This window comes from Periplaneta americana, chromosome 16 (assembly GCF_040183065.1).
Source record: "Periplaneta americana isolate PAMFEO1 chromosome 16, P.americana_PAMFEO1_priV1, whole genome shotgun sequence".
Classification (NCBI taxonomy): Eukaryota; Metazoa; Arthropoda; class Insecta; order Blattodea; family Blattidae; genus Periplaneta; species Periplaneta americana.
Window position 1 is genome coordinate 22,573,322 of NC_091132.1, and position 16,473 is coordinate 22,589,794.

The 16,473-nt window shown below is 34.6% G+C and overlaps 2 protein-coding genes across 2 annotated transcripts; one reads left to right on the forward strand and one right to left on the reverse strand.

Moving 5' to 3' along the window:
* Window positions 1-2,332: 2,332 nt before the first annotated feature.
* Window positions 2,333-6,960, reverse strand: LOC138716141 (cuticle protein 19-like). The gene is made up of 3 exons (XM_069848961.1): window positions 6,904-6,960; window positions 4,136-4,204; window positions 2,333-2,757 (listed from the first exon to the last, which is right to left on the reverse strand). The coding sequence occupies exons 1-3, from the start codon at window positions 6,916-6,918 to the stop codon at window positions 2,446-2,448; spliced, it is 396 nt and encodes a 131-aa protein (XP_069705062.1). The 5' UTR covers window positions 6,919-6,960; the 3' UTR covers window positions 2,333-2,445.
* A 2,155-nt stretch (window positions 6,961-9,115) lies between these two features.
* LOC138716346 (cuticle protein 7-like) lies at window positions 9,116-15,803 on the forward strand. Its single transcript, XM_069849333.1, has 3 exons — window positions 9,116-9,177; window positions 11,730-11,798; window positions 15,269-15,803. The coding sequence occupies exons 1-3, from the start codon at window positions 9,163-9,165 to the stop codon at window positions 15,713-15,715; spliced, it is 531 nt and encodes a 176-aa protein (XP_069705434.1). The 5' UTR covers window positions 9,116-9,162; the 3' UTR covers window positions 15,716-15,803.
* The last annotated feature ends 670 nt before the right edge of the window (window positions 15,804-16,473 follow it).

A 16,473-nucleotide genomic window follows, 5' to 3' on the forward strand; every position in this document is an offset into this window, starting at 1 on the left:
GAACCTTTAAAAATGGATTTAAACGTCATATTGAGTTCAGATAAGTTTGTGAATATTAATGTCAGATAGTTGGTTTTTATTTTCAGTCAATCACTTATCTTGTTAAGATGGCAGAAGTAGATCTGTTACATCAAGTTACAATATATTAATATACATCACGAATATTTTCGACTTACTTTTCAAGTCATCTTCAGGTGATAGTTTACTAACAAACAAGTACATTTGAATGTAGGTGAAAAATGTAAAGATAAAAACACTTATAAAACACAAGTAATACTATGTATTAATACTAGTACTAGTATTAATACTATGTATGTTTTTATCTTTACTAGTACTAGTATTAATAATATGTACGTCATTTAACCACTTTAAGAAAGCGAGCAAGGTTAAACTTTTACTTGTGTTTTATAAGTGTTTTTATCTTTACATAGTATTAATACTATGTACGTCATTTAACCACTTTAAGAAAGCAAGCAAGGTTAAACTTTTACTTGTGTTTTATAAGTGTTTTTACCTTTACTAATAATATTAATACTATATACGTCATTTAACCACTTTAAGAAAGCAAGTAAAGTTAAACTTTTACTTGTGTTTTATAAGTGTTTTTACCTTTACTAATAATATTAATACTATATACGTCATTTAACCACTTTAAGAAAGCAAGCAAGGTTAAACTTTTACTTGTGTTTTATAAGTGTTTTTATCTTTACATAGTATTAATACTATGTACGTCATTTAACCACTTTAAGAAAGCAAGCAAAGTTAAACTTTTACTTGTGTTTTATAAGTGTTTTTATCTTTACATAGTATTAATACTATGTACGTCATTTAACCACTTTAAGAAAGCAAGCAAGGTTAAACTTTTACTTGTGTTTTATAAGTGTTTTTATCTTTACATAGTATTAATACTATGTACGTCATTTAACCACTTTAAGAAAGCAAGCAAGGTTAAACTTTTACTTGTGTTTTATAAGTGTTTTTATCTTTACATAGTATTAATACTATGTACGTCATTTAACCACTTTAAGAAAGCAAGCAAAGTTAAACTTTTACTTGTGTTTTATAAGTGTTTTTATCTTTACATAGTATTAATACTATGTACGTCATTTAACCACTTTAAGAAAGCAAGCAAGGTTAAACTTTTACTTGTGTTTTATAAGTGTTTTTATCTTTACATAGTATTAATACTATGTACGTCATTTAACCACTTTAAGAAAGCAAGCAAAGTTAAACTTTTACTTGTGTTTTATAAGTGTTTTTATCTTTACATAGTATTAATACTATGTACGTCATTTAACCACTTTAAGAAAGCAAGCAAAGTTAAACTTTTACTTGTGTTTTATAAGTGTTTTTATCTTTACATAGTATTAATACTATGTACGTCATTTAACCACTTTAAGAAAGCAAGCAAGGTTAAACTTTTACTTGTGTTTTATAAGTGTTTTTATCTTTACATAGTATTAATACTATGTACGTCATTTAACCACTTTAAGAAAGCAAGCAAGGTTAAGCTTTTACTTGTGTTTTATAAGTGTTTTTATCTTTACATAGTATTAATACTATGTACGTCATTTAACCACTTTAAGAAAGCAAGCAAAGTTAAACTTTTACTTGTGTTTTATAAGTGTTTTTATCTTTACATAGTATTAATACTATGTACGCCATTTAACCACTTTAAGAAAGCAAGCAAGGTTAAACTTTTACTTGTGTTTTATAAGTGTTTTTATCTTTACATAGTATTAATACTATGTACGCCATTTAACCACTTTAAGAAAGCAAGCAAGGTTAAACTTTTACTTGTGTTTTATAAGTGTTTTATCTTAACATAGTATTAATACTATGTACGTCATTTAACCACTTTAAGAAAGCAAGCAAGGTTAAACTTTTACTTGTGTTTTATAAGTGTTTTTATCTTTACATTTTTCACCTAAGTTCAAATGTACTTGTCTGTTAGTAAACTATCACCTGAAGATGACTTGAAAAGTAAGTCGAAAATATTCGTGATGTATATTAATATATTGTAACTTGATGTAACAGAATCTACTTCTGCCATCTTAACATGATAAGTGATTGACTGAAAATAAAAACTAACTCTCTGATTTTAAGAATGGAGTTTAATTTATGGTATGTGAAACCAGAACGGATAATAAATAACACACATCATAATTCCCTCACTAATTCAGAACTGTTCGTATCTAACGCAGACGAGTATGGTTCACAAGAGGACATTTCTCATGAAGTAAGGAAAAGAATCCTTAATTTTATTGCGTTAAAGTCTAAGTCACCAGGTATAAAATTTCTAGGCAAAATCAACATAAATGGCACAGAGAAATATAAAGAAGTAAATTTATTATACAATGCATATAAATTTGTTACACAAAACATAAATTATAGTTTCAATTGGGAAATATTTCCTTTTCATGACCATGCTTTTGATCAGGTCATCTAGTAAGATCCCAGACTGCTGGACCCTGACTCGTGTTGTGAGTTGTAAGCGTATGATGATCCGTGTGAGTGTGATGGGATCACCACATGGTGAGTAGCTTGAGGATGGCTGGCGTGTCCGGATTTCTGGACGTGAGCGTTGAATCCGTTGTGTTTGTCGGCGGTGTAGTGGACAGTGCGGGTGGTGCCGTCAGCCTCAACCAGCTTGTAGTATCCCTCAACTTTGTCGCCATCGCGCGTCTCGTGTTGCTCCTTGATGTCGTGGGTGTGTGAGTCCTTCACTCCGTACTTGAAATCGTATTTTGGGTGATGCTGAAAGAATAAGTGACCGTATAATGCAGTTTATGTCGAGAAATTGAAAAAAAAAAAAAAAAAAGATTGTTTTAAGAGCTAACTTTCTTAAAATTAATCTAAATCGATCAAATGGTATACTCCAAAACTTCGAAAATAATTGAAGTATTGCTGAACTATTATACAAATTTGGAAATTTATAACAGGAAGATCAAGAATTTTCGTTACTCTTATAAACTTATAATTGTTAGTTGACCACCTCTGTGGTGTGGGGGTCAGCATGCTGGTCTCTTAAGCAGAGGGCCCGGGTTCGATTACCGATTGGGTTGAATTTCCTGGTTGAGGTTTTTCAGGGTTTTCTTTCAACCGTAAGGCAAATGCCAGGAAATTCGGGCCACAACATCCCTGAATATCACCGGCCTCATTCATCACCGAAATCATATTCATAACAAATCAGTAATACATGTAGGCCTGCAGTCGCCATCTAGTTCACAAGAATAGAACCAGCCTCAACAATAGCACACAGGCCTTCGGATTTCACCCAAAAGATTAACTCGCGATATGACCAAAGATGTTAAAGCGAGTATAAGTAACAGTGAGGGGGGGGGGGGAATTGTTAGTCTAATTGAAAACACACTTATGTTAGTACGGCTGTGTGTCATTTGTAAAATATTCACATCCAATGAAATATAAACAGAAGACATATGATTTTCAAATCAAAGGCTTTACAATATAAAAAGCAACAATCAATGAAATTAAAGTATTTCTTAGAATCTCTGGCGATGAACTACATTCCCAATCAGTAATACTCACTTATTTCATCCGTAACTGAATTAACTGGAGACAAATAATATTGATTTCACAGTCTCTGCAATGTCGATGTCATTTCAATGATTATTGTTATATAAATTTAATTTCAATGCTGTCCTTAACGGGTAGAACAGAAATACGAATTGTTAGAGAACGGGCAGAAGAAAGTGGCAATTTTTAGCCGTTATAAATATTTATCTCTTCTACAGAATTCAATATTGAGACTTCTTTAATTTGACTTCCTTTGAAACTCATAAAATTAATAACTGGGAACACAAATTGTCAACACATAATAACAGTATTAAAATCTTGTATCTCATAAAATAACTTTGCTACTAGTTTTAAATCCTCATTAAAACATTGTATATCAAATTTACTATGGGCACTGTAATAGAATAACCACAAGGGAATACTAATTGTTCGTATGTGGATTGACATGACCTAATTTCGTCGAATTTGCTCTCATTCCTGGTTATTTTTGTCACATTTCTTAATACATGTTATATAAATTCAAGATATAACATTCACTCACATATTTATTGAAAACGAAAAATTCGTTATATTTTTGCGGATGATTAAAAATACTTACATTATGTTCGTGTTCCTCAAATACAGGCAGAGCGGAAGTGGCAGCTAATAAGGCAAGAATTACTGCAACCTTCAAGAAAACGTGAAAACGACTCATTAGATTAATAAAATCGTATTTTTTTGTCATCTGGTCTGAAGTTTTATTTTATTTATAATAGCTATTATTATAATAAAACTGGTCCTCTATGTAGTAAACCTTCCACATAACTTATATTACTAGGTTCAAAAAGTTCCCGGAATTTTACTACCATTTTTCGTATTAATATATAACAAGGTATATTATACATTCGTTTTGTTGGTAACATTCATGATGTCATTTCCTTAAAGTTTGTTGATAATGGCGATTGTTGGTTTTGAGTTGTAGGCAATTGTTTATCATTATGTTTTGTTTGTTCGTCGCATTTGGAATTATGTCCACAGAGCAACGTACAAACATCAAGTTCTGTGTTTTGTTACACAAAACTCCTGCAGAGACATTAAGATTGTTGGAAGAAGCATATGGCGAAGCAGCAATGAAAAAAACTGAAGTGTATGCCTGGCATAAACGCTTTTCTGGTGGCCGCGATAGCATCAAAGATGACGTACGCAGCGGCCGACCAACAACTGTAACAAATGAAGCAATCGCTCAGCGTGTGCGTAACATAACTGCTTTGGATCACCCACCATACTCTCCTGATCTCTCACCACCTGATTACTTTCTGTTTCCCCGTCTGAAAAGTCATCTGAAAGGACGGAGATTCAATGCTGAAGAGGTTATCGCAAACGCGACGAGAGCACTAAGACGGGTTTCACGAAATGGCTTCCAGGCCTGCTTCCAGGAACTCTACACGCGTTGGCAAAAGTGTGTTGTTGCGGAAGGCAACTATTTTGAAGGGAGTGCTGTAGAATAGTGTTTAAGGTACGTTGTTTCTATGATACTAGCAAATTCCGGGTAGTACTTCGCTAGTCACCCTGAACAACTCCGACTGTTCTCGTCCAATGTGCCTTCTAAAAGCGTATGAACTGTAATTAAGGCGAATTGTATAGTCATATCATGAAACTAAAGATATTCTTAATAATAATAGTTTTGTTAAACACATACCGATATCGAAATATTAGTCTTTCCATAATCACTGCGATGATTGTCTGAACTGGATAAAGTTAAATGAAAACGAAACAAAAAACTGCGCCGAAGGAAGCGGAAAAACATCGGATGATTGAAAATAAGTAATGACATATTAAGGAAATTAACACCAAATTAGCAAAGACTTTTGATAACAAGAATGAGTTAAAATGTAACATTGTTTCAAGATGAAATTTATTACTAAAATGTTCTTCCATTTCAATTTTAATTTAATTTTTAAAATTATGGTTTATCTAACGACGCTGGCAACTGCTGAGTAACCTCAGCGTCACTGGTGTGCCGGAATTTAGTCCCACAGGAGTTCTTTTACACGCCACTAAATCTAGTGACATGACCTGTCACATTTAAGCACACTTAAATGCCATCGACCTGGGCTGGGATCGAACCCGCAACCTCGGGCACAGAAGGCCAGCGCTATATCAACTTCATCACGCAGGGCGACCCTTCCATTTCAATAAATAGGCATATTATTATTAGCCTATTACTATTATTATTATTATTATTATTATTATTATTATTATTATTATTATTATTATTATTATTAACTATTTTCCAAATCAATTATATAATAAAACTTTGTAAGTTATTTTATTCCAATTCACAACTATCGTAATAAACTACACCCAAGATCCTATTGCTCAATTTAGAAAGAAAGAACTTGTCAACTGAAGTGATATCAAGATGTGGTTTTTTATTTTAGTAGGTTGTTCTACGACGCTTTATCAACATCTAAAGTTATTTAACGTCTGAATGAGATGAAGGTGATAATGCCGGTGAAATGAGTCCGAGGTCCAGCACCGAAAGTTGGGTTGAGGGAAAACCCCAGAAAAAACCGCAACCAGGTAACTTGCCCCGACCTGGAATCGAACCCGGGCCATCTGGTTTCGCGGCCAGAAGCGCTAACCGTTACTCCACAGGTGTGGACTCAAGATGTGGTGATACCAGGTTATTTCTCTATTGCCATGAACAGTTCCTTGAATGTGGATGGTGAATTAAAACAATAATTATTATATTTAATCACGGGCGCTCATAAATGTTGTTACTAAGACAACTCGAGTCATGCCAAAAAAAATAACAAAAGACAATCACTTGAATTAGCAAATTCTGTACAAGGCACGATTAAAATGAACAAATTGCGTTTTGAATGTGTGAGCATTTTATGTTTGAATAGCTTATGATTATTTATTTTATTTATTTAACTAATGGCTGGTTCAGACCCAGGAACAAAATTTGGGCCACCTGAATTTTTCCAAGTCCCAGTTATGACATACTAAGCATTGAACATTCAGGTGGCCCAAATATTTTTTGACTGTACTTGACTGTCAGTATTAACAGCTAGAAATTCGCCGAGTATGGTACATTTCGATCTTGTGTAAGCATTCGAAAGGACGCCATTTATAGCAACGCGTAACAGAGGCAGTAACCATTGATTGTTATTACTCAAAGAAAATAGATTTATCTCTATCTATTATGAATTGAAATTGAAGTTCTCAAATTTTATAAGACGTTAAACAATTGAAGTTGTATTATTCACTATATCAAGTAAGCCGAAATATTAATTTGTGTAAGTTAGCCAATTAAAGAGAATAGTAGTTGATTATTATCGTAGACTATCATTACATTACTGATATAGTATTTACACTTACCTTCAAGAGAGCCATTTTAATCTGGGCTGATTTTATCGGACTGATGAATTGTCCACAATAATTGGTAAGATACTGACGGATTATAATGCATAGATCCTTTATATACCGAAGATACGGGCAGAGATTACATAAATGCTGCTTCTTTGTTTCCAAAGTGTGGAACAAACTACAGTCCAGTATTTTCACATCCTCACTTAACTCTCCAAGCAATTAATCTTTCCGTCACGTCATCACATTTAGAGTGTACACCACATAAACGCTTCACAAAGCTATGCAATTAATAAGAATTGGAAGAGTTTCGCTTTGCAAAAATTATGCAGAGAATTTTGCCCAAGATACGAGACATCCGGCAATTGCAGAAAAATTGTGATGAAGTTAATGAAATTTTGTTTTGTTTTCTCACTCATGGGACAAGAATAAATTCTGAGAGAGGAATCTGAATTAATCATGTTGACAAGTTAAGTTTGGGGAGCCGGTGTTCTCTTCCAATCAAATAATTCATTCATTCATTCATTCATTCATTCATTCATTCATTCATTCATTCATTCATTCATTCATTCATTTTATTCCATAGATCTTACATGAGCAATGAAGCTTTAAGTTGTGGAACAAGTAAAAATTTTACAATATTACAATTATAATTTTTACAAATTTTTACAGTTTTACAATTTAATAATTTTCTACAATTTTTACAATTTTGTAACGAGAACAACACGAACTGACAAGAACAACACGAACTGACGAGAATACGAACTGACGAGAACAACACGAACTGACGAGAACAACACGAACTGACGAGAACAACACGAACTGATGAGAACAACACGAATTGACGAGAACAACACGAACTGACGAGAACAACACAAACTGACTAGCACAACACGAACCGAGCTGACGAGAACAACGCGAACTGACGAGAACAACACGAATTGACGAGAACAACACGAACTGACGAGAACAACACAAACTGACTAGCACAACACGAACCGAGCTGACGAGAACAACACGAACTGACGAGAACAACACGAACTGACGAGAACAACACAAACTGACTAGCACAACACGAACCGAGCTGACGAGAACAACACGAACTGACGAGAACAACACAAACTGACTAGCACAACACGAACCGAGCTGACGAGAACAACACAAACTGACTAGCACAACACGAACCGAGCTGACGAGAACAACACGAACTGACGAGAACAACACGAACTGACGAGAACAACACGAACTGACGAGAACAACACAAACTGACTAGCACAACACGAACCGAGCTGACGAGAACAACACGAACTGACGAGAACAACACGAACTGACGAGAACAACACAAACTGACTAGCACAACACGAACCGAGCTGACGAGAACAACACGAACTGACGAGAACAACACGAACTGACGAGAACAACACAAACTGACTAGTACAACACGAACCGAGCTGACGAGAACAACACGAACTGACGAGAACAACACGAACTGACGAGAACAACACAAACTGACTAGCATAACACGAACCGAGCTGACGAGAACAACACGAACTGACGAGAACAACACGAATTGACGAGAACAATACGAACTGACAAAAACAACACAAACTGACAAGGACAACAGGAACGGCAAGTGGTTTTCCTCAACAGTATGGAGAATGTAAGGTAATCTATGGCGAATCTATTTGATCTCGCCAAATACCACCTCGCTATTACCAATTCCATCAACTCTAAATAAACCTGTAGTTGTTAGAGCATCGTTAAAGAACCAAGTAAAAAACAAAGTATGTAGGCCACCGTGCTAATTTTAGACTGAGCGCATATGAAACGTTACTTTCAAATTTATATTTAACAAATTTTACCAATGCATGAACGAAATAAGATTCAGACGTATGCAACACATTTTATAAAATAACTTTGGCCTGTCACTAAATAGGTCATACAAAGCCTAGGCAAACATAATGCTATGCCCTTAACAGCAACAATAGGGTTTACAATACGTTTTTAATTTACGGAAGCCTCCGTAAAATGATAAAAATTTGCTGAGATTTCTTATGAACACAAGTGTACAAGCTTTACTGTACGGGAAGTTAGGGCAGAATGTGAAAATGCTCGAGATGTTGGTGCATTACACGTTGTTAACAAAGAGAAACATTTATGTAACGTTTGCCGATGTCTTCAGTATATAAAGGAATGTTACGCCTTGTCTCATCAGTAGCTTACCAATTTTTGTAGCCAGAACACCAACGGGTAATATCATTCCATCTAAACATGACTATATTAAAGGTGAGTTCAAGAAACCTGTAGCATGGGAATTATTTAGTTATTTATTTGTTTAATCTACTGGAGTTAGGTGATCAGACCTTCTCTAGCACATCACAAGAATACAAATAGGTATATACAAAAAAAAAAGCAGACAGCAGAAGTAAATATGAAAAAGAAATGCAATCAGAAATATAAAAAACACAGACGCAAAAATTCAAAAAGAGGGAAATAAAAAAAATAGAACTAGAGAAATAAGATCATAATTATGCAATATTAAAGCAAAAATTGACAAATTGAAATTATCTTTCCTTTCATTGAAGACCAATAAAATTTTGGAATAATAATTTATGGTTTTCATAGCCACTAACTACATGCCTGTTATTTCGTCTATTTCTTTTGGATAAACATAGTGAAAACCAGCTAGTAGCTATTTTTGCTTCAGAAATCTTCATACAATTTGAAGTAGAACTGTCAAGTTTGAGCATTCTTCTGTTATTTTTTGTTCTACAGGGTGAATCAAAAGTCTAGAACCATATAAATATCTTCCATATGCTTGGTTTTCGATTTCTATAGATGTTACCAGTATTTGTAAGACCAAATGCTCTAACAGTGAAACATTCGATTCTAGCCCTCATCTATCTCAAAAGCCGCCATTTTGGGTGCAACTTTGAAATTTTAAATGAAAAGGGAGTCATGTAGGTACTCAAAACCAAGTGAAATTTTCTGAAAAAAAAAAAAGCAATGGTACAATCAATTTTGAGATATCTGTAATCCTTTTTAAGTTATTTTAAGATAACTGTCATAATGACACAAAAATTAGTTACTACATCGACAGATATTTTGTAACATGGTACAGTACTATGGAGGCTTTGGAAAAGGTATTTTTATGCAATTTTGTAATTAACATTTCCTGCTTTACTGTTTGGTTAACCTGTGACAGTTTCAATGCATTGTTGTGATTATTTGAAGCTTTCCTATAACAATTTTTTTTATTTTCGTGATGGTATTATCGAAAGAGGAAAGAATAATAATTTATGGAACATTTAAAAAACCGTATCATTGAAGCCTGTGCTAAAGTCAATGCTACAAAATAATCACTCCACATTCTCAATTTTCTCTTCATATACAAGCTCTTTTTGTAACACCCACAAAAAATCAAGGGGTGTTAAATCTGGAGACCTGGCCGGCCACTCCACTGGTCCACGCCGACCAATCCAATTTCTAGGGAACTGTTCGTCCAGTCTGCTGCAACATTCCTGTGACTTAACCCACAGAATGAAGAATGATATGAATTCTTTCCTCTTTTGATAATGTAAATACTCCACAAATGGTATTATGTGTGTTGTTTTCCGTTAATGTGATAACACGCGTTCATTTTACATATGATATATATGATAATAGTATAGAAATTATTGTGACAATATAAAATTTGGAGTCACAAATTCGAAATCTTTGTTACCATTTATGACCAATATTGCCAAATAACGTCAGTCAGGGACGCACTACATAGAATAACAATTTAAGTGTTTGTGTTAACGTACATTTTCATTTTCACGTTCAAGGATAATAGCGAGTGACACAGTAAAAAAAAGTTACTTTTCGCTTATTTTTTCACCAACTTTTATCTTTATTCTTTCCTTTATATCAAGCAGGCAGAGATGGTCGGTGTTACACGTAGTCCAGTGGTTCTCAACCTTTTTCAACGACGTATCACTATTTTTAATTTAAGACATTAACTGTACCATTAACGAAATTTATTATAGAAAAAATGTCGTGTGTCGCTCTTCTACAGTCATAAAATAAATATTTCTATGGTCCAATACCATTGATTGTTTTATTTAGGAGTGTTCAATTAAGAAATAGTGACTGAAGTTATTCAATGAAATCTTGCATAAAATATAGAAAAAACAGCTATTTTTTTTATTTTATGATCACATATATTTTTATTTCATACTTTAAGTACCACGTGGCTCACGTACCACCAGTGGTACGCGTACTATATGTTGATACCGCTGACCTAGACAATTATATAGCTCACATAATCTTTGTTGCCATACATGCTTGCATTAATTTATCTTTTTTAGAGGTTAACGTACACTCATTGCAATAATTATTACTTAAACGTGGTTAGTAAACTTAATACAATTTCACATGCTCTTCACTATGATCCTGCCTGTGTCTAATCGTATTGCACGTCGAGCGGTTCTTTGTAATGATGCTTTCCTGTTGAAACTGGCAGTGTATAGCCGAACTGTCTACAAAGGCATTGAAATTTTATAGTTGTCTAAATGAAGATATGACAAGGTCCATGAGATGCGATGCCCCGACCAGGATGTCGAAATTACTTTGTCAGCAACATCCACGATTTCCAGACACTATTTTCTAGTTCCACGTATTTCTAAAGAAGCCATTTTGTATACTTACGCGATTGAAATTTGTCACGTTCCTAAACTTTCTCTAACCTCCGAACACTGCGTTGAGATAGAAATTGTGATTTTAGGTTCATTTTAATGATAATAAATACAGTAAGTAAATTCCTTTTTTATATTTTTCAATTTAAAATATCCTTTCAGGTTGCAGTAGTTCTCGCTATGTTTGCTGTTGCTTTCGCTGTACCTGGATTTGAGGAGCAGGAACATCATGTGAGTATCGAACATTGTTTGTGTGGTTTGGTTGGCCATGAAATGACATGTCCGCTATTTATGAGTTTAATGAGATTGTTGCTTTATAGTTGAAAGTCTCTCGTTTTCTAATCTAATTATAAGGGTGTAAGGGGTATAAGTGCTGTCCTTTTCACAGTCGTCGGGGACGGTCTACAGGATCAAAAAATGTCCATACAACATAGGATCAAAACTTGATAGTTTTCCCAGAAAAAAATATTTCTCCTATTGTTTTATTTGCGTTATGCTGCTTATAAAATGAGTAAAATTACGAAAACAATTACATCAGTAGGTATATCTAGCAAAGAGTTAATATTAGTTTAAATACGTATTTGTGTGTTCTATTACGTTTTCGTGAAATTAAATAAAATTGCATGCTTAAATTTGTTAATATTCTGGCGTGAGAGACGTGGCAACGTGTTCAGCAGGCAGTACTCTGCACAGACGTACGTACATGTCAGCTGAGTTCAAGCTCCCTGTCCATAGCTCTACTGCCGAGTGGATGACAGTTCGGTACCAGGTATTCGATAAACAACTTACAATGTCATTCACAGTTTAGGAATATCATATGTTATTCATTTATGGAGAAAGTCGTCGTAATTCAAGTGATGCAAGAAGGATGTGCCGTCAATGTTTTCCGCAATGAAGGTTACTTAATCGACGAAATTTTGTAGCGGTTTCTCAACGATTACTAGAAACTATAACTCTCTTACTCCGTTTCGAAAATCTCACAACCAGAAATTTATTTAAAAATTATACTGCTTTACGGAAGTGGGAGAAATTAAAATGTTGCATTAGAAAAAAAGTTCGTATGATTTTGTGCAGAAAATCGATATTGTTTATTTTTTAGACGTGCAATAAAAAATGGAGCAATATTGTTAAATTAAATAAAATGTAAATTTACCATAATGTTCTATTAATGAGATTGAAAGTTTGTATTTGCTGCTCGTTTTGTGCAAACAACAGTATTGTCATCGTCCGCTCCTGCATTGGAACAGAGCATGTTTTGTACCGGTATGTCTGTACCCGCCTGAGCGGTTCTGTGTACTTCTAAACTCCCTCTTCCCCATCCAGCAACGTTGCAAAACGTCTAATATTGTAAACTTTAATAATTAGTTAAATATTGTAATTATAAAAAAAATGTAAGAACATTTTTCTTCTTTATAACATGAATAATCATCAGTTAAAATAATGGCACTTATACCACTTACTCTCTGTATATCAAAGACTTCCTAGGTTCTATACAGTGATTTTTAAAATGACGACACATTGTTTTAATTAAATTGCAATATTTGTGGGTAATCTACAAACTTAATTGCAGCTGAGGTACGCGATATTTCGTTTTCTGATAGATCACTTGATCTGAGTGAAAATAAACTCCTATTAACATATTTCCATTCCTAATGTAGCGATTATGTAGACATTTCAGAGACATTCGTCGTAACACCAATTAACTGTCATAGTTATAACCAGGCTTCGAGACTTCGGACCCAATAGAGCAGTTCAGTGGGAAATCCGCATAACGACGTGCTGAGTATAGTGGTAAAGCGTATAGTGGGTGGGGGTACTGTAGAATGAATGCCAACAAATACGCAAAGAAAAACGCTCTGGATTTGAAGGTTCTGACGAATAATTTGGTTTTCATACAGACTGTGTCTGAAACTATTACACGGTTAGAAAAGTCAGAGCAAGAGAGCCGGAAGCCCTCAAATTAATTTAGAAAAAGACGCAGAGAATTAAAGAGACACCAAGTACACCGGTTACTGAACGTGTAAAACAATTTTATGTAAAAATAACGGTTATGGAACATTGTGTACGTAACATAAACAGTAAACTAGTGGGCATAGAGTCACCTGAGAATAAAGGACGTGTATTAGAGACTGCAATGATGTTAGGTTTTTTCGTTTTGCTCCTATCACGCCATGCGACGTAGAGCACAGCTTTCTACAGTACAATCTTTGGCAGATAACCGAAAGAGATTTACGTATGAGACACTGAGAATGTATCTTGTAGTACATTGCAATTCGGTACTGTAACTGCACTTCCTAAAGACGACCAATAGGATAAATGAAGAAATTAAAATTGCTACATATTTATTTCCACCATTAACACTGTGTATAATTAAACACAAATGCTTATAAAAGACAGGAGAATAAATGCTTTTCACCTTCTTTTGACATTATCATTGTGTAGTGTACATTTACTTTCAGAATGAAGGCCTACATATGTGTGTGTTTCCCCATACTACCGTACTCTACTCTAAATAGCAACATTGTTACCTCAACACATCTCTACCTACTTGCAGCGAGTCAACAACCTACAGACGTGGACAAATTATTAGACTAAAACGTTTTTCTTGGAAACATAATATAATTCGTCATATCAACTATCAGTATAATTCACAGAGTCTCTATTGTTGTAAATGTGATTGTTTACATCTTCTGGTATATTTTTCCAATGGTTAAGTATATTTTATCTGGCTGTGTTGGTACTACTGGTGTTTTAATTGTATACTGCAGAATATATTCAACAGTCTGTTCTCCCATGGCCTACAAGAAGACCGGATATGAACAAAATTGGAAATCTGTGATCTATACTGAAGAAGAAAGTGAACAAAAAGAGGCTTACAACAAAACATGGACTCATTTAAGCACTCTGATATCTGGCAAAATGATGCAGATATTCAAAGAAAGTGTCAAATTTTGGTTTCCAGCATCCATGACCAAATCAACGTGTTAATAAATAATAAGGAAATGTTCACAAAATATTAGTAACCTCAAGACTCAATTTTCTGTTCATTATTTCTGTGCAAAATACATTTTTGTTCATTATTTCTGCCGATAAATACAGCTTCGTTGCACATATAAATAATTTTGTCTAATAATTTGTCCACGTCTGTATAGTGCATGCGCAGTAAACTTATTGTATCGGGTCCAAAGTCTCGAAGCCTGGTTATAACACAGTCTAGTATATACAGTCACGAAGCTTGAGTTGTGAGAGTGCTAGGAACAATAGACTGTGCATGTACTATTTCGCATTGTCTGTAATGAGGTGATATTAGCGATCCTAGTGGTTAGCAACTATGTATGAATGCATATTTATTACGTATTGAGCTTCGTGACTGTACATACCAGACAGTGGTTATAATAATGTTTAAGAGAAATAAGACACCATCTTCCTGCGTACTATTCAACATACCATGCATAGCCTATATTGTTTCAATACGATATGTGTGGATCTTGTAAACGATAATAGGTCTGTACCTCGAAAGCAATCCACTTCAAATTTGTTTTCAGTTTATTGCAATTTATATACTGTAGAACAATAGTTTATAATTAAGGGTGATGCAGTTACATATTCCATGTAATACCATTAATGAAAGTTCGTTTTGAATTTGTAAGTTATTCTGAAATATTCCCAACAAGTAACATTATCATTATTCCTTCTTCAAGCACCATCCCAAGTACGACTTCAAGTACGGAGTGAAGGACACTCACACCCACGACATCAAGGAACAACACGAGACGCGTGACGGCGATAAAGTTGAGGGATACTACAAGCTGGTTGAGCCTGACGGCACCACCCGCACTGTCCACTACACCGCCGACAAACACAACGGATTCAACGCTCACGTCCAGAAATCCGGACACGCCAGCCATCCTCAAGCTACTCATCCTCAAGCTACTTATCCTCAAGCTACTTATCCCCATGCTACTCATCCTCAAGCTACTTATCCTCAAGCTACTTATCCCCATGCTACTCATCCTCAAGCTACTTATCCTCATGCTACTCATCCTCAAGCTACTCACCATGTGGTGATCCCATCACACTCACACGGATCATCATACGCTTACAACTCACAACACGAGTCAGGACATGGCAGTCTGGGATTTTACTAGATGAACTGATCAAAAACGTTCATATATAGAGAAGTTTGTTATCAATCTGTAATTTATGTATTGTACAATAAATTCATATGCATCACAATTTATTTCTTCATACCCAGGATAGAATAGTACATTATGCAACGAGCCTATAATGGTAGTAATTAAGACGCGAGTATGTTTGTTTATGAAACGAGCGCAAGCGAGTTTCATAATTTTCATACGAGCGTCTTTATGACCATTATAGGCAAGTTTCATACGACTTTTTATGCTCGACCATATTTCTAACTTGAAATTATTCATAAGTATTCATGTTATGGTTATGTAAGTGAGGAGCGGAACTGACCTGAATTGTGAGATGTGCGCAGACGCGAAAGTATTGATTTTTTCCGAGGCACTAATGTCATTGACCTTGATATAATCTAGAGAATAACATGAAGATTAGTCTTGATATAACCTGGAACTTGATTTAGAACTGAAGAACGAGATGACAAATTGAATTTATTTGAATATTATTTACAATTAACGCTAATTATTATAGTAACAGAACATAACCTTCTGCGACAGTATTGGATTTCCAGCCTCCGTGACTTTTCGCTAATTGTCTTTCGATTGCATATCCGAGAATAATCGATACTTGCGGTTTTATAATGGTACAAATGTGATTTCTCATTGGCTGAACAACTGAATTATAATGAATAGGTGTACTTTAATGAGGTGGATTAAAGGGCTACTACCAGGTGTATAATTACTACATTTCGGCATGGTCGAGC